The sequence below is a fragment of the Excalfactoria chinensis genome, chromosome 1, assembly GCF_039878825.1.
Source record: "Excalfactoria chinensis isolate bCotChi1 chromosome 1, bCotChi1.hap2, whole genome shotgun sequence".
NCBI classification, from domain to species: domain Eukaryota; kingdom Metazoa; phylum Chordata; class Aves; order Galliformes; family Phasianidae; genus Excalfactoria; species Excalfactoria chinensis.
Window position 1 is genome coordinate 93,276,554 of NC_092825.1, and position 20,650 is coordinate 93,297,203.

General features: G+C 39.0%; 2 protein-coding genes across 2 annotated transcripts in view; both read right to left on the minus strand.

The window, feature by feature from the left end:
• The window catches only part of LOC140259248 (SAM domain-containing protein SAMSN-1-like), a 49,332-nt gene extending 36,189 nt beyond the window's left edge, over window positions 1-13,143 (minus strand). Inside the window, exon 1 of the mRNA XM_072350372.1 lies at window positions 12,800-13,143. Coding sequence (XP_072206473.1) covers window positions 12,800-13,120 — 321 coding nt within the window. The 5' untranslated portion in view covers window positions 13,121-13,143. The remainder of the gene's footprint in view (window positions 1-12,799) is intronic.
• A 1,065-nt stretch (window positions 13,144-14,208) lies between these two features.
• LOC140252968 (putative uncharacterized protein ENSP00000383407) overlaps window positions 14,209-20,650 on the minus strand; it is a 34,059-nt gene continuing 27,617 nt past the window's right edge. Inside the window, exons 6-7 of the mRNA XM_072338291.1 lie at window positions 20,147-20,215; window positions 14,209-14,340 (exon numbers count right to left, since the gene is read on the minus strand). Coding sequence (XP_072194392.1) covers window positions 14,209-14,340; window positions 20,147-20,215 — 201 coding nt within the window. The remainder of the gene's footprint in view (window positions 14,341-20,146; window positions 20,216-20,650) is intronic.

Below are 20,650 nucleotides of genomic sequence, written 5' to 3' on the forward strand. Positions count from 1 at the left end.
TAAGGATGGGTCAGAACACAGCTAGATACTTCCCTCTCCTGGTCTAACCAGTACAAGAGCCGGTCATGGTTGCAGTCACTGTTTCTTGTCAGGGCAGTTCTCTCCTTGAACCACCACAGCAAAGATGCAATAGAAAGTAAAGAAACAAGTGTGAAAAAGCAGAGCTGAGCCTTCCCACCCACACTAACAACCCATGAAAAAAGCCAGATACTGTTGCCTGCATTGACTATTTAAATTAAACACTGACTTCTTATTCTAACTCTGAACCTTGAAGCTCTGATTTTTCTTTGGGCTTCTGAGGAACAGAGTTGGAGCATTAGGTTCCATCTTTATAACACTCAATGCAGTCTCATCACTGTAAGCACCAGCACTGAAAATTGATCCACAATGCCTAGAGGTTTTTGTTCATGAAATAAGCTCTGTAATTTCCTAGTGAACAGGCTGCTTGGTGCTTTTTGTCAGGAGGAAAAAATGAAGTAAAATAAAGTCTGAATCTTTGAGAGTCAAGACAGGATAAAAATATTTTAAGCTTACACGCTCCATGTGGCAGAGGGCTGACACTATATCAAGAACACTCACTTCCTGTACTAAGTATGATAATTCTTATGAAACCTGTATAAAGTGGCTATTCAGCAAAGCTAAAGGGCTGCTCGGAAAGTAACGCCTCCTATTTTATTATATCAGCCCACAACATCAGAGGTGGATGTTGGTGGTATGGCAGTAGAAGCTGAACCTTCCCATCAATATTCCATTGCATGTTGTTGCTATGAAACAGAAGGCAGCAGAGGGGCAGTCTGACAGAAAGGCATCTGACATGGAAATGCAAATGAAGCAATGGCATGTAACTGAATTCCTCTGTGCAAAAAGAAATGGCACCCACTGACATTCACTGATGCTTGCTGAATGTTTCAAGAGACCAACCAGTGGATGCGAGCCCAGTGATGCAAAGGGTGGTACACTTCAGCAGTGGCGACAGCAACAGAAAAACACTTCCACTGGTACAGATCTTTATGAGTGTGGCATGCAGTCTTTTGTTCACTGCTGGCAAAAATGCATAGCTAGTGGTGGTCAGAATGCAAATAATAATAATAATAATAATAAAATAGTGTTTTGTAGCTGAGAATTTGCTTTATTGCCTCCTTTTCTTCCTGAAAAAAAATATTTTTGCAATTCTTTCTTTTCTTATGCTAATCCTTTGCCTTTAAGGTCAATGGAGTCACAGAGAAATATGGCAGGGACAGGCTGTAGAACATCACTACCAAAGCTCCACTGAACTGAAAGACATGTCTAGTACAAAAAGCTGTGCCTAGTGGGTAAGAAAAAAAAAGATGTTTCGTGGTCAGGCCCTCCAACATCCTTGGCATGCTCCCAGTATCACCTGGCCTAAAGGAAAAATGAAGCACCAAGAGCTTATCTCAAACTTGGATCCCAGCAGATCATCTTGTATGAGCAGCAGATGAACAGATCAGTCATACCTGCACCATGTCAGGTTAGCGCTAACACCAATAAAAATCTATACTATTCTGACAGAAGGATTCTCAAGGAGATTGGGTTTCACCTATTGAACAAATCCCTTTCTTATTATCTTTTTAAGAGTAGAGCCAAAGTTGTATCTATATCTTCCAGGTAGTCCTGTTGGGAAAACTCAGAGTCAGCAAGGTTGGTATCTTGTAAAACAGCTACAGGCTTATCCAGCATCTATGTAGTAATTTCCAGCAGAAATATGTGAGTCACTGGTGGTTTTCTTGTACCATTTATTGTAAGCAGAGCACAGTTTACAGTCTGTGAATTATATAAAGTAAGTGGCAAGACACTGCTACTGCGGGTTCAGGCACGTCTGTGAATTGCATGCTGTTTCTCAGAGTCAGTGTTAATTTGTAGCTAAAAGCTACAGGGCAGTATTTGTGCCTGGGACATCTCAGTGGATTCTGTTAGTGAACACTGGGATTACTAATCAGACACAAGGACATTTTACCCCACATAATTTGCAGGATTATACAACTGCTGTTTTATAATTATTCAGCTGATGCTCAGCCTCCCAGAAACACATTTACAGATAAAGAATGACAGTTGCCTTGTGTATCTATTCAGAAAGCTCAAATATGAGATTTGTGATATAGGGAACAGATATAAAAATAAATTTAGGCTCTCTGTCCTAATCTCTCACACAAAACATGACATATTTCATTCAGCATTTAGAGGACCAGCTTAATGCATCAGCATTGTCAGTGCAGCAGGGGATTTTCTCAAGGTATGTACATGATGTCTGCCTATCTCTGATTAGAATCAAGATCAACAAAAGTAAATTCTGACTAACTGTAATGTGCAGCCTGCTGTCAGGAAACTCTGTAGTTTGAGCCATCTTTTACTAGTAAACATCTTCTGTTGAGTTTCTTTACTCACGACAGAATGTCAAGATGCTGTGCCATCACAGCATTAGGATGGTTCTTCAGATGATAACATGAAAAGGAATAAAGGGTGGCATTCCATTGCAGGGCTTCACTTTCATTTCGTTAACCAAAGAAAGGGTTATTTCTCCTTTATTTCATGAACATAGCTTCAAGTGGGTGAAAAGAAAAATTAGAAAATGAAAGACAAATTCGCTATGCATATAAATCTAATGAGCAGGAGGTGGACCAACTTTTTACACTACCTGACAGTGATAGGACAAGGAGGAATGGCTTTAAACTAAAAGAGGATAAATTTAGGTTATTCGTTAGGGATACATTCTTTACTCAGAGGGTGGTGAACCACTGGCAGAGGCTGCCCAGAGAAGCTGTGGTGCCCCATCCCTGGAGGCACCAAGGCCAGGCTGAATGGGGCCCTGGGCAGCCTGAGCTGGTGGGGGGCAGCTCTGCCCATGGCTCTCACTTCAAAACCCGTATCTCACCACAGGGATCTCTGTCTCCTGCTCTGGTAGGCATAGATGGTTCACCTGATCTGTCAGCCACATCTCCACTGAAGGGTGATGCATGGTGGGCAAGCTGCAGTCACGCTGAGCTCCACCATGCAGAAGAGGAGGTTTTTTTTCCTGCTGGAGTTCCACCAGGTGATCTCTCCCTTTGCTAGTCATGGTTACTGTCCTGCTTGTCTTGCTCAGGTCTTCATGGGATACTTCAGGCTGAATGATCACAGTTGAGCAAGTTGCCCCAGGCCAGCTAAGCCTCACTCTCAGGGAAGAAAAATGGTCTTAACCACTCACTGAGATGAAGCACATTCTCTTACATTTGTTTCATTAAGATCTGAGATAATGTGTATTATCTCAGGCTGTCTGTTGGCAAAAGCACTCAAAGGGACAGTCACAGTACTCAGTAGCTATGAGGTAATGACCTATGTGTCAATAACTTGTCTTTGGGGAGAGGAGGGAATGTGCAGGGGAGGATATCTCCAGACCTCTGGTATGTGGAGAGAGATGGAATGCTTTGCCCCTTCACAAACACCCCTACTTTTCTGCAGGATTCCCTTTGCCAACCTCAACTGTTTTCAGAGCATTATTCACTCCTTCCCCTCTCACTTTCCCACAGAGTATGACCTCTCAAACACAATCCTTGCAAATCAGGAGTCTTTTAATTACTTCTTATTTTTGCTTAGGTGATCCCTGTTATTTCTTCCACACAAGTTGTTCTGGGTGTTTTCTATCTCCTTGTCCCTGCTGCTGCCAATGAAAGCAGAAATTGATGTAAAAGAGATGAAATTTCACCCTCCAGCAGCTCCATGATTTGCTTACAAGCTCCCCTGAGCTACACACCAAGAATTCCTGGAGAGGAAATCTTTGAAACAAGTTTGGGTTCAAGCGCCTCCATAAACCTGAATTATATGTATTAAAAAAAAGCACTCTCAGGTAACATAATGCATTAGATTGAAATACAAAAAACAAAAAATCAAAACCAAGAATGCAGGACTTAGGGAAAGCAGAATTAACTGCTGTTTGTGGTAACTTCAGTTTCACTCCTTTGCACATTTGTTTTATGATGAACTTTTAATAATGTGATTATTTACCATATTTTCTCCACTGATTTATTCAGTGCAAAGGGTGGATCTGAACGGAGGTGTAAGAGTCTGAACTACTGCCTGTGCCACAAGTTGGAATGTGCATTCTTGCTGGTGCAACAACCATCTGATGTGTAGAATAACATGCTGTCTCCATTTGCCAAGCAAAGCCTGAGGCAGACATGTTATTTGTCTAATATCACACAGGAGGTCGTAGAAGTGCGGGGAATTAAACTGGCATTGTCTACATCCTTCTACATCCTTAATAACTGGATCTTGATTCACAGTGTTAAGATAGCTGAATGCTGCTATGGAGTACTGGAATATAGATTTATTTCATCATTAGTTTTTAGTGAAATGCTAAGAAAGTTTGTCACTACTACCTGTTTACCTCACATTGACTGACTGTCGTACTCCTCAGTTCTTGGCCCTGTGATTTGACATGCTGAAAATTTCAGTGAACGTTAACTGCAAACAAACTTTTAGGAGTTTGACTTCAAGGCTTCTGGACTGAAAAATGTGAATAACATCCTGGCTATTTTAAAATGTCATCCAGATCAATTGATTTCACCATCTTCCACTTGTAGAAATCTATCTCTAGGATGTGAGCCGTCATCTGCATGTATCTGTGAACTGCCCTACAAACTAGTGCAGTGACTAACACAACAGTCAATAACCGAGACCACATGTACTCCCGTATTGTTGCACTGATTAATTTCTACAGCAGTAATTAGGAAGCAAAGATCCTCTGTGAGAAAGGAAATTGTGTTTTAAAACACCTACAAAACCCAGGATTAAATATCGAAAACCCATAAAGATACACAATATTGCCTGCCTCTATCTGAACTCCTGATTTTCCCACTTCCCATGCACTATTTGTTGCCATTTCCTATGCTATGTGATTAAGCGTAAGTTGTAAGCAGAAGTGAACAAGAATTTCCATGTCATTTACCTAATTAATTTGGTTATTTCATGAAAAATTGTCAGCCGAATTTCTTCAAATGGATTAGAGTGTAAGTACTTCCAACAAGAATTATGCTGTTAAAGATTCCAATTCATTTTCTCCATATATAAGCAAAGGTGAACTTTTTCAATCAATTAAACATCTACAGAAAGTCAGTCCAGAAATTTCATTATTATAGGTGAATTCCTTTCAAAATAATATTCAGATAGAAGTAACTATTTTTTGACTACTTTTTGGAAAAAACAAACCCAGTCTCTGTCTTTTAATGATCATATTTAAATGGCAGAACTGGAAATGTGTAGCAACTGTTTCATTTCAAACCTTATTTTTCAGGACCCATTCTTTATTTTACTCACAGTTACTTATTCAAAGCTGGACAAAAAGCCAGTATTCAAATTCCATTTTCAGTTTCTAACAAGTTGCTTGAAATTATGCAAAAAGTGCCCTGCTTTTGGACAGTGTCACAACAGAAGGATTCCTCTGGTTGGACTCTAAAATGGGTAGGTCACTCCAGATGTAATGCCTCTTATTTATTTCCATGGAAACAACAGCAAATACAAGGAGTACAACAGCACTATTTGATAAAGAAAATTCTCAGCTACAAAACACTATTTTTACAACACAGTCATCATCGTTAGCTATGTGTTTTCACCAGCAATGAGCAACAGCCTGCATGCCACACTTGTAAAGATCTGTACCAGTGGAAGTTCTCTGCTGCTGTCTCCATTGCTGAAATGTACCACTCTTTGTATCACTGCCCTCATATCCACTGGTTGGTCTCTGGAAACATTCAGCAAGCATCAGTGAATGTCAGTGGGTGCCATTTTTTCACATGGAGGAATTCAGTGATACACCTTTGCTTCATACATACTTCCACATCAGACAGCATTCTTTCAGACTGCCCCTCTGCTGCCATCTGTCTCACAGCAACAACATGTAATGGAATATTGATGGGAAGGTTCAGCCTCTACTGCCATACCACCAACATCCACCTCTGATGTCATGGGCTGACATAATAAAATAGGAGGTATTACTTTTGAAGCACCCCTGTACTGTTATTCTAATAATGCAGCGGCACTGGAAATCTTAATGTCTTTCTGGCACTGAAAATCCTTGCTTGTCCATTTATGCTACTGCTGAGCACTGGTATCACGCAACATTACCGGCACTTCTAGGTGAGGGAGGCAAAATCAGAGCCAACTTCCTGTAATTTATGAAAAGCTTATTTCAGAAATAACCTTTTGCAAAGTATTTTAAAGTATAAAAAGGTGTATTACCTTACTAGAATAACTAGCCCAAGCAACACTCACACAACAAGCCAGGAAACATAATCATCTCCTGAGCCAACCTTGTAGTTCCAAAAAATTAATGTTCCCTACATGGAGTCATTTACATTAGCTGGGGAAGTAGACAAGGAATATAAGGCATTTTTATATGCACCTACCAGCTATGTATTCTTGTAAATCAAGGCAAATAAGGATCCTTGAGTCATCCTAGGTTGTGGCTTGCTTAGTCCTACATTCAGTCAAATCCCTACCAAATTAGTTAATTATAAGGTATGCTGAGCTAATGAAGATTTAATATTTTGACCACAGAATGGAAGTTTTTCACCAATTTAATAAGCACAAAATTGGGCTGAAATTTAAGATTGAAAAGTAAATCTATGCAGAAGTAAAAGTTCATTTTACAAATAGACTGTACTTAAAAAGTTGCAGTATTGGGTAGATCTCAAGGCACATGATAGCTTCATCGCTGGCAACCTTCCTGCCAACATCACGAACTAATGCATTAGCACAGCACAGGACCAGAATACAGACTACAGCAGCTGATTTTCAATAGGAACACTGCTCAAGCAGAGTAACGAATACTTTGTTTGTCTGTGTCTGATGTATGGGAAGAAGGGACAACTTTTAATATTTTTTAATACTAAAAAAGAAGAAAAATGTCATTTATAAAATACTGGACTGACTGAAGATAGTGATCTGCAAGATGGATAATATTATCATAGCATAGGTATATGAAGCAGCAGGCAGGCATTACATCTAATTTTCTCCTGGTATGGAAAAGTGCATCATTTTGGCAACTCTAAAGGATGCTAACAGGAAGTCATCCTTTCATCAGACAGTTGGTTATCAAAAAATGCACTTAGTTTAATTATATTTTGACTCTTAATCATGTTTCATGAAGCAGGTACCATTTCATTTTCCTATTATGAATTCATATGCAATTTACAAAGAATAAATATATGAAATGCACAATTTTTCCTGCACTTTTAACAATTACATTTCCCTTCATACTTTATGCACAACAGCAATCAAAAATAACCTTTCATTTCTCTCTCCAGCTATAGCTCTGCATTACCCAACAGCTACATTGGAAGCAACACCACGAAATCAGCTGAGGTGAAGTACAATGCTCTTTTGCAGCTATCTGAAACAATATTAAAGATGCTGTGGCATCTTAAAGTACCCTTACTGCAAATAAATTCGCTTAATTCTCATTTAGCCATATATACTCTAGCAAGTACTACCTATCAAAACATACAGAGGAACCCAGCAATATTTGGAAGAGGAAGTTTGAAACTGTTAAGCTTTTTAGTAGTAGGATACATATACTTCTAAGATTAACAGAAAATGTAACATAATTCCCTACATAGCTATGAAAATTTCAGTAAGGTATTAAAAATATAAGGTAGGACCACAGTTACCAACAGCTCAGTGATGCAACTATAGCTAGGCCGGAAGAGTGAATACTAAGTAATGCCATCCCAGACTCCCCTCCCCCACGTACAAAGCCTGAGGGATGAGTCCTCCTTGCACTTTAAGAGGTGATTTTCACTCTGTGTATTGTACTGAGGCAATCCATACAATATTTAGCAACTTTCTGGTATAACATTTTCTTAAATAAAGCTCCTGATGATAGGAGATGTAGTAAGATTCCATAGATGCTGGAAATGAGAGATCTACAGTTATCAGGAAAGACTGCAGACATTAGGAAAAATGAGAGCTCTCAACTTCATTACTATTCATGTATTTTCAGGTAAGTTATTATTTTGCTTAATATTTCTAAGAAAAGTAAACAGTGAAATTTCAGCCATGGATCTTGACTCTTCTCCAATCAGTGCCACTCCAAGTTCACAAGCATTTGCCTTGAACAGACACATATAAGTATATCTCAATCCTCATCCTCCTCACAGGGCTTAAAATTCAAAACAACCTTTCACAAAGCTATGGGACATGGTTTGAATCGGGAAATATGGATTGCCTTTGAATTCAACCACATGATAGATTTAGGTGTAGCAATATTCTTTTTGTCTATCAGCCTGGGGAACACCGAGGGGTTTCTAGCTATCTTTCAGCCCTCAAGAGAGGTGCAAACTAAAAAAGGTAAGAGGCTGAGCTGGTGCACTGATGGGGACATCATAGTAGAAGCTGAACTTAGGTACACTGTCATAAAAAGAAACAGGAAACCTGATGGGGGCTTACAAGTGACGATACGGTAGAGAAGCAGCTGGAGACAGTTTCATTTCTTAGAAAACTAGTCCTGTTCTCTTTCAGGTCTCAGCCACAGCTCTTACCAGCTGAACACCCACCATGGTCCTGACTGCTTTCCTGCCACCCTTTCAGCTGCTCTTTGCTTCTTTTCTGGGCAAAGACTGAGCCTCAACAAAGGTACCAGTGAAATGGATTTCCATAACACCAACAGAACAAGGAATTTATAATAGCTGAGGATCTGGCTTCCTGTTCCACCACTGAAATAGAACAAGAGCTGCAGATTTGAAAAATACCACTTCTTATTAGTGGTACTGAAATAGCTAGAAAGACTGGAATTGATTAAAACTGGTGTCTCAGAAATGCAATTTTATGTATTCCAGGCATTCTTATAGTACTATATTTGCACCAAATAATGATTCCACACATAACTGAGAAAACTTTGCTAAGCTCTGTATGGGCCTCTCTCAACAGAAAGGCATAAACTGAAGGAAATATGATCGGAAAACAGTGAAACTGCTTGAGAAAACTGAGCAGACAAAAAGACCATTAAAAACAGTAGTGTTGTAGTGCACAGGGAAAACCGCTGCCTGAAATTAAGAAGAAATCCCTCGGCCATTCTCTGAGCTGCGCAAAAAGCAGAACAGGTCAAATGCAGTTTTCAGTTTTTAAGCATATTTTGCTGGAGAAAAGCACTCTCTATCCCTGGTCATTACATTCATACTCTTCCCTCCTACTCCACCAACCTAGAAAATGATGATCTCTGGTACACAAAATATCCAACAACCTGTCTAGGCCTCCAGGCATTATGCAGCATCTCTTGGAGAGCCATGATGATCAGGAGTCACAGTACAGAGTTCAGGATATGAACAATCATACCAAGCAAGTAACGCTGTGAGAGGGGATCAGGAATTGGGACCTATTAAGTAAGCCATGTTTGGAAAAATTAGAATGTCAGTAAATAGAGCTGAGGAGAAAAGTGCTTCTTCAACAAAGAAATTAGTGTCAGAATGTGGATGTCTACTAAGGGTTAAAAGGGTGACGCTGAGAAATGGTTTGTCTGGAAAGCAAGCAAGTCAGATCAGAAGAGCTAAAAAGCCACATGGTTACTGAAACAGAAAACCACAGCAATAATTACAAGGCTATTTCTCTCTCCAGTACACTGTGGTAATATAAAACAACCTGTAGAATAGTAGTTTCTTCATCTAGGACAAATTGCTTCTTTTTACCTTTTTTTTCCAATATTATCTTAAATACATTCATTTACATTCCATGGAAGAACTATTTACAAATTACTTAACAAAGTAACAATATCAGTAAGAGTAATTCCACATGGTGCCTAAAAAACAGTGATGCCTCTACCACAATTTTAACTAATCATCAATTGAAAGAGCTGAAAAGTCCAGGAAGAAAATGACCCGTCTAATCTAACTTTTCAGAGAGCTGCTAATGGTGGCACTGTGGCTATAAAATGGTAACACAGCACAATTGGTTCAGTATTTAATTAAAGGCCAGAAATACAGACTTCTAAAATGTTTTCATTGTGGGCAGGATGGGTGAGATATGATCTAACAAAGGTTTTTAATGTGTGCTCCGAAGGATGACTAGCTGGAGGAGTTTGGTGAGTGTTGTAGCTGAGAGTGCAGGCCTGTTCTTACAGAGCGTGGGTGAGTTCCGCCAGCCTTTTGTTGATTTAGACAAAACAAACATTGGCAATATGGAAATGCCATAAGGAAGGCTGTGGAAAGAGCTAGGGAGGAAGAAAGGAAAGAAGTCTGAGGAAGAAACTGGGGGAAGGGAACTATGATCACTCATTATTTTTTCTCCAAATAGCGGTATCTCATTAAGAGATCCAGGTCCTTTTTTTTTCTTATGATTACGGGAAAGCATTAATCATTTACCATGTATACATCAAGCATTATAAATCCTAGGCTCCATTAGATTTGTAGAGGTTGATGCGTCAAGATAATATGCATCTAACCTAGAGATTTACCTCTGCCCCAAATCAAATCAGCCACATTTTGCTAGGAGAATAGGAAAGTCTTGAACCTTAGTCTTACATACACCAGGGTGTCCTGTTTTCCTTAAGTTTGGATGTAATTACTAACATTTCAGTATTACCTCAGGCTATCTACTCTGTAGCAGAAAACTGAGCAGTAACCAAGCCAAGATCAACCAAGAAAATGAAATGTTGCTTTACTTTTAGAATCAGAAAAAGTATTATGCAAAATATTGGGTTTACACTAGTAAGTAAATCAACATCAGAAAGAACATCTGCATCATCCTCTGTGCCTAATCCTCTCACAGCAAAACCATCAATGCTGGCTTTTTTGATTCTTAAAAAGCAAAACTGAAAATCCAGTCTTCATAATCTTCAATTGAGCCAGTTGGTAGAACGCAAATGCAAAGAATGAGATGTCTTACTATTGCCTGTAATCTAAATCTGAAGAGACTAAGCCCACAGAGTTACATTAAAGTCAGGAAACAAACTGTCCAACAGGAAAGCAGATGGCAAAATAAACAACAATGCAGAAAAACAAAAAACAAAAACACTAAACCTCTTGCTGGCACTTAATAGTAACATGGGTAGGATAAATCCCATCATGGTAGAGAATGTTAACAGACTGTTTGCAGCAAAATGAAATAGAATTATTTGAATTGACATTTATGTTCTCATAAATCTGACCCACACATCCATACTATTAGCATTTTGCCCTGGGGCTTCATTCAGTCTTAGCTTGAGACACTGAATTTTTTTCATCAGGAGAAACCATATGACGGAGTCCAGTGTTCCTTACACAATTTGGTTTCTATGGGGAATCTCGCTTACTTACAGACAGGGACACACACACAGCAGAGCAGTCTTTGTTCACAGCTCCCAACCTACTTCTACCAAAACTGCCCCAAAAGTCTGTTTCCAGGGCTCTCCCTGGGAGTCTGTACTGCTGAGGCCATCTGGGATTTCACTGCAGCACCTTCATCATCTTCTTTTGGGGAACAATTTTCTCTCTGTCCTAATTACAGAATCATCAGTCAATGCTTTGGCCTTTCTGTTTTCTCTGCCAAATCCAAGAAAATCTTCCGTGCTACATTTTGCTAGACAAATCCCACCTTTCAGGTACTGCTTTTTGTTGTGTGGGCTACTACGTCATTTAAAAAAAAAAAAAAAAAAAAAAAAGCTGAATGACTACTTTAATGTATTCAAAAATATGGTTGCAATATTGACCTACTTCACTGCAGCAATGATGTATGTGTGTGTACCTTTCCCAATGACATATGAGCACACATTAAAGAAAATGCTGTTTTCAGCATGTACCAAGGCAGAGCCAGAGACTGATTCCAATGAGATTCTGGTTACTCAGGTCTCCATTTGCACATCCCACTGGCAGTACCTGCAGCTATCTTGCCTCCTGTGATTTGAATCTACATTCCTGGGAGCCGGTGTTATTGCAGGGCATAAACCATCTCTGTCCATGGAGCATGGCATGAGGGAATGAAAGTAAAGTCAAAGGAGTCTGTTTGCTTTTTCCCTGATATTTTACAGTCAGTCGTTCACTTTCCGTGTGTTTACCATCACTATGTGCAGTGCCATAAGACCTGCTGTTTCCAGTAGTGAGAGGCAGAAAAACCTCATTGCAGTGTCCATTATTTATATATTTCTCCAACTAAAGTTTTATTTGTTTTCTAGTTTTAAATTGCACTTAAAAAAAAACAACAACAAACAAAAACAAGAAAAAAACAACAGTAGTTGAAATAGAAAAGCCTTCTCTAGATAGCTGTTCAGAAAGACAGTTTCAGAACAAGATCGAACTCTGCTCCCTTGCATCCATCTCTAAGAACTTGTTGCCACAAAGGTAATTGCAAAAACAGGTTTCACCAGCTGACCTGATCCAAGAAGACAGATACATCAATACTTCTCCAGCCTCTGACCTTTCTCCAAATAACTCTAGTGTCCCTTACTAGGATTGCAGTGACCTCTAGGGGCCTGATCCAAGACCACTTGTTTCATTGACCCTTACTGACTTCAGTTTACGCCAGACTTTCAAAAAGTTTTCTAAGCCTGCATGAGTATTTAATGTACAGCTGAAAAATCCAGTGTGTCTGATGAGAAACGAAATAATCTAAAGCCTGATTCAATGCTGCCAATGCCTGCAAAGTTGAAAGTGAACCATCTCAGGACACAGGAACCACTGGTATTACTCTGACTGACATGTCCATTTACCTGAAATCCAGATCTGATTTATTGCATTTCACAACTGCATGTGAAATGACAGCACCACTTTAATGCTGAACCAGAGCAAAAAAGCTTCTACTTTTTACACATTTCAGTACAAAAAGAGCCACTTCCACTTACCCAGGAGTACTGCAGATCCATATCAGTTAGGGAACTTGTAAGATGTGGCTGATGAGAAGCGCAAGTACAGTTTTCCCATTCTTCTATTTTTGAAATCAAGAAATCACAAGGACAGAGCTGGTTATCAGGAAATGGCTTCCAGTCACTCCACAAATGAAATTCAGTTTCTGAATGGATTGAAATTGTTCCTAAGTTACTAAACTTGGAAGTATATGATCGGCCCAAAGATGCAGAAATAAACTCTGTCCTAGTCTCAGTCTCTTCTTTTCTCCTCACATTGTCTTTCCAAGCTTTCTTTTCCTGAGGTTTTGCCAGCTTCATGCAAGAAGTTAGTGCCTCTTCATCATCTTCTGAAAGATAAGTATCTTCTAATGTATCTTTAAAAATACAAATACTTTTGTTATGATACATTGCATTACATACAGAAAATAGCATACTATTCTTAAATATTGTCTTTTGCATTCTGTGTAATGAAACAGCCAAAGACTCCATTAAAAAAAAATAAAACCATAACTATGGAGACAGAAAGACATCCGAGCCAACAGCAAGATTCATTCCCTGCCTGGTTGATTTGTGTTCCCTCAAAATCCTGGAAATTCTTACTGTTTTTGCAACAAATACAAAACATTTACTAAGTAGATGTCGTATTACTGCAATAGCTGTGGAGAGTATATGCTTAGTTTAAATACTGGAAATTTTCAGAGGGTTTTCCTAGATAATTACTCTCCCACTCCTTCCTGTTATGTTTGACTTACAATGTAGTTACTGAAACATATCCCACATCTAAATTTCTTCACAGTGATTTGACCGGAGTAGTAATTAATCAGACTGTTAAAAGTCATCTGCTGGTATTTGTTTAAAAATATCATATGTACCAAATGCATGCATGGTTAAATAAATGTTGGCAAAATGAATTCAGATAAAGAACTGCTGCACAGTCAGATCAGTAAATTGTAGGAGGACACCCAACATCATACCTTAGGCATCATACCTAAGGCAATCAGGTATGATGAGAGACTGGTGGAGCAGACCTTTTTGCACTCCCAGCTGCTACTGACACATGAATGAACACTGACTGTCAACTTTGCTTTTGTGAGTTTTGCCTTCCTGATATGAAATGCGATACAAAACCAGAAACTCCTTTTGGAAACACTGTCCTCAGTACGAAGGCCCCACTCTTTAGCTGAAATTCCCACTTGCAAGATATGCTATTATAAAACTCAAGACAGTGTGACAGGAAACAGGTTTTCACACCATGAGGATGTCACCACTAAGTGCTACCACAGTAACATCTCAGCTGGGGTTTGAAAATGGTGGGTGGTGAATGACAGATGAGGAAAGAATTGTTTATAGTTATGTTCAATACAGTGACATTTGCCAAATGTTGGAAAGAATGCTAATCTGATGTTTTACTTACTAAGGGGGATCAAAACATGTTTGACATCCTCCAAGCTTTGTGTATTGGTTTTTTTGGTGCGGACCAATTTCTGCAATCGCTTTAATGTTCCCATGGACTCTGCTTTATCATTTGTTTCTGTACCCTGCCAAAAAAACAAAGATGTTAAAAGTAAGTATTAAAAATTCACAGAAAAAACAAACAAACAAAACCCACAACACTAAAAGTAACATGATGCTGATTTTGAGAACAAGAACACAGCCTCAAAGAATTAATGATCTGCACAATGCTTTAAAAGTTTGGCATTTCGTTGCTTCTAGTGAATAGATAGATAAAAAAAGGAGAAAGGCAAGTCAAAAGAGGCATCGAACTTATAGTGTTTGCTTTGTAGTTTACACACTGTACATCACAATAGTAACCAACTGGAGAAATACAAGGTTTGGGTTGTTCAAGTTCTATTAAACAAGCACTTGTCTTATAAATCACAGAACCATGAAGTTGCTTAGGTTGGAAGGAACCTTGAAGATCTTTTAGTTCCAACCCTCTGCAATGGGCAGGGCTGCTCCCCACCAGCTCAGGCTGCCCAGGGCCCCATCCAGCCTGGCCTTAAGTGCCTCCAGGGATGGGGAACCACAGCTTCTCTGGGCAGCCTCTGTGATCGCCTCACCACTTTTTTAGCAGAAAATTTCTTTCTAACAGCTAATCTAAATTTCCTCTCTATTAGTTTAAAACCATTTCCCCTTGTCTTACCTCTATCAGATTGTGTAAAAAGTCAGTCCCCAACATATTTATAAGCTCCCCTCAAGTACTGGAAGGAGATAGTGAAATCTCCCTGAATCCTTCTCAGGCTAAACAAGATCAATTACCTCAGAGTTTCTTCAGCCTTTTGATCATCTTTGTGGCCCCCCCCTGCACCTGTTCCAAAAACTCCACATCTTTCCCGTGCTGGGGGCTCCAGACCTGGAGGCAGTACTCCAGATTTTGCTTTAGAAGAACAACGTATAAGAGGACAATCACCTCCTTCTCTTTGCTGGCCACCTCTCTTTTGATGGAAACCAGGATACCACTGGCCTTCCAGGTTGCAATAGCATACTGCTGGATCATGCCCAGTGTTTTGTCCACCAGAACCCCCATGACCTTCTCCACACAGCTGCTCTCAGTGAACACTTCTCCCAGTTTGTATACATACCTGGGATTTCCCTGATCCAAGGAAAGCACCTTGTACTTGGCTTTGTCCAACATCATTAGGTTCTTGTTGGCCTACATTTCAAGCCTGTCCAGGTCCCTCTGGATGCTATCCCTTTTTTCTGTTGTATCTCAGCTTGTAGTCATTGGCAAACTTGCTAAGAGTGCACTGTCTGGGTCTCTGATAAAGATGTTAAAGAACACCTGTCCCAAGATGGACTCCTTTGGGACACACTTGTGACCAGCCTCCACCTGGGCATACAGCCATTGACCACAACCCTCTGGCTGCAATAATCCAACAGTCTAGAAATTTCTCAAGTTATCTTCCAATCTGACAGTGAACTTCTCTTTGAGTTTGAGACGTTTCATACAGCAAATAACTTATCTTCCATAGTCATGTGCTGTGTTTCACATATAGGATATTTGATTTTCATTAGAAACAAGGAAAAGTGAATATACTAGAAGTGAGTAAAAACATAATTCATCAATGGCTACTTTATGAAGCAATACTAGCTGCTGTGTATATTCATCTATTTACATCAGTAATTAATTTGTCCTTCTTAAACAAAGTATCTTTAGTGATATTAGAAGTGATTAAGTGCTAGTGCGGATATTACCAGAAGGTAGGAATGCAGAAACCTTTATTACACTCTCCCCAACAATTAGGTCACACATCATAGCTCCTTTCTGCTTTCTCATAGACATAATCTTTTCAGACAAAGTCATCAGGGAGGCTTGCCAGCTAACATCAATGTAGTCTAATGTAGATTGGGTAGGCTACTTAGGGGTGGATCTTGAGATCCACTTCTCCGCTTTCATTTGGGTTAAAGGCTTTTTGCAGAGCCTCAGCAAGAAGCACTTCTAAATTCTCAGCATTCATATATTACAAGTTACATCCATACAGTGATAAGGGAGAGTAGAGTGTGTACGTTAATTTCAGTAGAAAAAAAGACACAGTTCATTTGACAGATAACTGCCAATAAAGATGGCAACTTTAAGTTGCCAAAGAGACAGATATTTTTTAATGAAGACATGAGGTTCCATAAGCAGAAAGAGAAGTCCAGGAAAAAGTCAAATGGCATTTTCATGTGTATTTACTAAGTATCGTGTCACTAGACAATTGTGTTGAAACTATGAATTAATCTATTCCTACACTCAACTTCAGCTGACACCATTATAGCTGTTATAAATTAATATGGTTTCATGCACTGACAAAGGTATGCTGATCTCCTTCCGAAGGACAGGACCTTACAATTCCTCCTCTGGTTAAATGCAGTGTGTAATGCAGGAGGTCCCATCATGGATAGCACTTGAGTTTATACTCCCTTGCTCTTAGTGGCACATTACATTCCTTTAAGAAAACCAAAGGGTATGATTTTCTCAAGAAATAGGGGATCTACTGAGCCTGCTGTCCACTGGTCTTGTGAGCAGTAAAAGAAGAGAAGAGAGTCCTGAAAGGCAGGTGTAGGTCTGCAGCTCAGCAAAGGTATTGTGGCTGCAATGTAGCAGCTACGTCTGGAGCTGTATCAGTATCTGCTGTATCAGTATCAGCTAAACTGGAAGACAAGAATTTTCCAGAAGCTGAAAAGATAACCTGCAGGCTGCCCAGGATATTGAGACTCACTGATAGAAGCAGAATTTTACGTACACACTTTTTGATATTTGCAGTGTCTTTTGCAAGTTCATAGAATCATAGAATACGTTGGGTTGGAAGGATCCTCAAGAAATCAGCAAGTTCCAACCCCTCTGCCACAGGCAGAGTTTCCTTCTGCTGGATTAAGTACTGGACTAGGCTGGTCAAGGCCCCATCCAACCTGGCCTTAAATACCTCCAAGGACATCCGCAACTTCTCTGGGCAATTTGTTCTAGCTCCCCACCACCCTCTTGGCAAACAGCTTCCATTGACATCTAATCTAAATATCCCTTCCTTTAGTTTAACCACCCCCTCTTCTCAGCAGGGCTATTCTCAAGTTCTTCTCCCAGTTTGTATATATCTGTGATTTACCTGATCCAAGGACAGCACCTTGCACTTGGCCTTGTTGAACCTCATTAGATACTTGTTGACTCACTTTACAAGCCTGTCCAGGAACCTCTGGATGCTATCCCTTCTTTCTGTTGTATCTCAGCTTATTGTCACCAGCAAACTTGATGAGAGTGCACCCAGTTCCTGGGCATCAGATCTTCAGAATGAACTGTTCTGTTGGTCTGATACCTATATTATCCTGTGCTAGTTAATGGACAAAACCTGGTTCTTTCAATTTTTTGCCATTTGAAGAGTTAATTATTTTATTTTACAGACCAGTAAGATCTAGTGTCTTTGAGTTTAAAACCAGCTCTTGTCTTCTTAAAAATCTTGTAGGATAAGGACCAGGCAGATCTACCTTAAAGCTTTTGTCAGCTTACAGTCCTTTTACAGCTTTTTTCTGAATATTCATCATCAACTGTGGGCCAAATCCAAACATCCTTAGATTAGTCATGACTTTTTTCAAGCCCCTTCTCCCCTCCTCCAAATTAAGGATAGCAAGACTGCAGTTTTATTTTATCTGAAGACAGATAGCGAGGTGTAATTTTTCAGTCTCCTACTGTGAGATGTCTTTGCAAAATGAATCACAATGGGTTTAAAATGCTAATATGGCTCAGTTAGATAAAAACTCTCGTAGAAATAATCATTTGTTCACTTATAAGTAATGATACAAAAGTAACACAATGACTTGAATTATGATCTAGAATTTCCATCATGGAGACATGAAGATAAACAAATGATAATCTATTCAGATAATTTTATTAATGGCAGACTTTAATCCTCTTTAGTTTAAGAGCATTCACTGGGTAGAGTCTACTGTTAGTAAAATGTAATATGCACTTAAATACAGCAACTCCCCTTCTTACAGAGAAAAAAAACCATCTCATACAGTATCATTGATGGGACAGCTTTTAAATATATAGCAGTTTATTTTGCTTTACCTAAGTATTAAAATCCAGAACTTTAGCTGCCTACTCATAGAGTAAATGAAGTAAAACACTATTTTTTGTAGATAGACTACCAGGTGAACTGATCATCCTTGTTCTCATAGTTTTGGTGTGTTGTTTTGGCCAGCCTCTGTCAGCTTCTTAAAAACATGCATAAAAGTGATAAAAGCTTATATTTTATTCTGTGATTTCAAGCAATTTTCTTCTCACTGCCTGTGTTATCTGGAAGCTAGCATCTCTGGTTTCTACTGTACAGAATACGACAGAAGGAAGAACAGTGTTAGTGACTGGATAAGTAATTTGTTTGTCTAATTTGGAGTATGCTATTTTCTAGTACCTTCTTTCTCTATAGAAAGGGAATGATATTTAGCAATACATGGGGGACAGTGAAAACTAGCTCACAGAGCAATAAGACTGCACTTGCAAAAGCTGTTGATTTGAAACACGTTTAAAGAACTTTTAACTTTCTTTCTCCTTCATGTTTTAGGGTCAGAATAGGGTACCTGCTTTAGCAAGAGGCTGGAGTCAATAATATCTTAGGGTTCCTTCCAACCCATGCAATTCTGTGATTCTGTAATTATAACACAATTTGGGAGTAAAGGTACCTATAAGCAAAGGATTCTTTCATGAACAAGAATATTCTTTATTTCCACGCTTAAGGGATTTCAGTCATGAAAAATGGTGTCACATCATGAGTAAAAAAATAAAATTGCCTAAGAAAATAAATAAAAAGCTTCATTTTAGTTGCAAATAATTTGCATGAACTGTACATGAACAGTTATGGTCATAAGTGTACCTTTTAAAATGTCCTTATAAAAATGTATTGCGGACAGAAAGTGCTAAATTGTATCTGACAAACAGTTTTTATTTTATCCTAATACTTTCTAAATACCTTAGAAATCTTTACTCACTGAGATGCTATGAGGATTAACCTGGTGACAGAAATACAGCAATTTGAAAGCTAAATGAAAAAGACTGTTGGCTTGACTCCAGCTATCTCAGTCCTGTTGAGCACTTCTTTTCCTGGGCTAACTGCATTAATTTCAATAAAAGTACTTGCACAGCACGTCCCTTCTCAGTGTAAAGAATTTAGTCACGGCAGAGCCAAGTCTCTTTGATTTTGTGGTTTGTCTTTCCTAAAGAACTGCAATGATTTAATCATTATTAGTTATGCATTCATGTTCCGAGTATAGTATCATAGCAATAAGAGAAAAATTACTATATGTTTATCATGCCTGTGGTGTTACTGTTACGGCACCACAGAATTTTTTCAAATGTATCAGTAATATCCCTGCTGCACACAATGTATATCAAAATAGTATACTGGAATAGAGAACTTTCCGCTCTATTTGTACAAAGAGTTAGCTCTGTAAAAGGCACTGATGTTGGATAAACTTTGTGTTATAAAAAATGTCAGTAAGGCCATAGTCAGCCAATATACAGAGAAGTATAGTGGAAACTAATTTTCATATACTTCTGGCCATAGATATCAGCCTGACCTTTAAAATATCCCCATTATTTCAGTCTGGTTTTCTAGCCTCTCAAAAATGATTTCAGAGTCAAACTAACAGACTAGAAGTAAAGATAGATTTTCCCTTGGGAAATCACAGAGCAATTATAAGTTATTTCATAAAAGATAAAGAAATATCATGATTAAAAGCATGGATTTTGGATAAAGACCTTTCAGCTTTTGGGAAAGCAACATGCAGTAAATGAAACAATATTAAAACAGCATGTTCTTCATGAGGCTGCCAGCCACTGTTGAAATAAAATGAACAGTACTCATGGCAACTCACCATTTCACCATTACTTGACACTTTTGGATTGTAAGCTCGTGGTGGAATCCATTGCTCATAATTTATCACCTAGATGATAAGAAAAGTTAAAAAAAAAATCCAATGTAAATAAGATGAATAAATATAAATTACAATGTTACTATCATGTCATTAAATAAAGGTTGAGAGCCCAGCAGTCTTTCAACCAAATGCTGTGTGCGTACAAATGTGGTGGCTGATAGACACCAGCTGACACACACCGAAATCAGTTTGAAACCAAGCTGTCTTCATTTCACCAGCTGACTGGGATGTTCTACAGGCATCATGATGCCTGCATTACACCATGGGATGCTTGGATCTCATTCTAGATCCTGGCTTTTTTTTCCATGAGCAGGAAAGCCCTGTAAGTCTTTCTTCACCATCATCTCCTCAGCTGAAGAGCAAATGTCACTGATGCACTTCTAAAAAGAACCTCATTCAGTTTGCCTCATTTTGCCTCTGATGCTGAGCCCCAGGGGTGTGAGT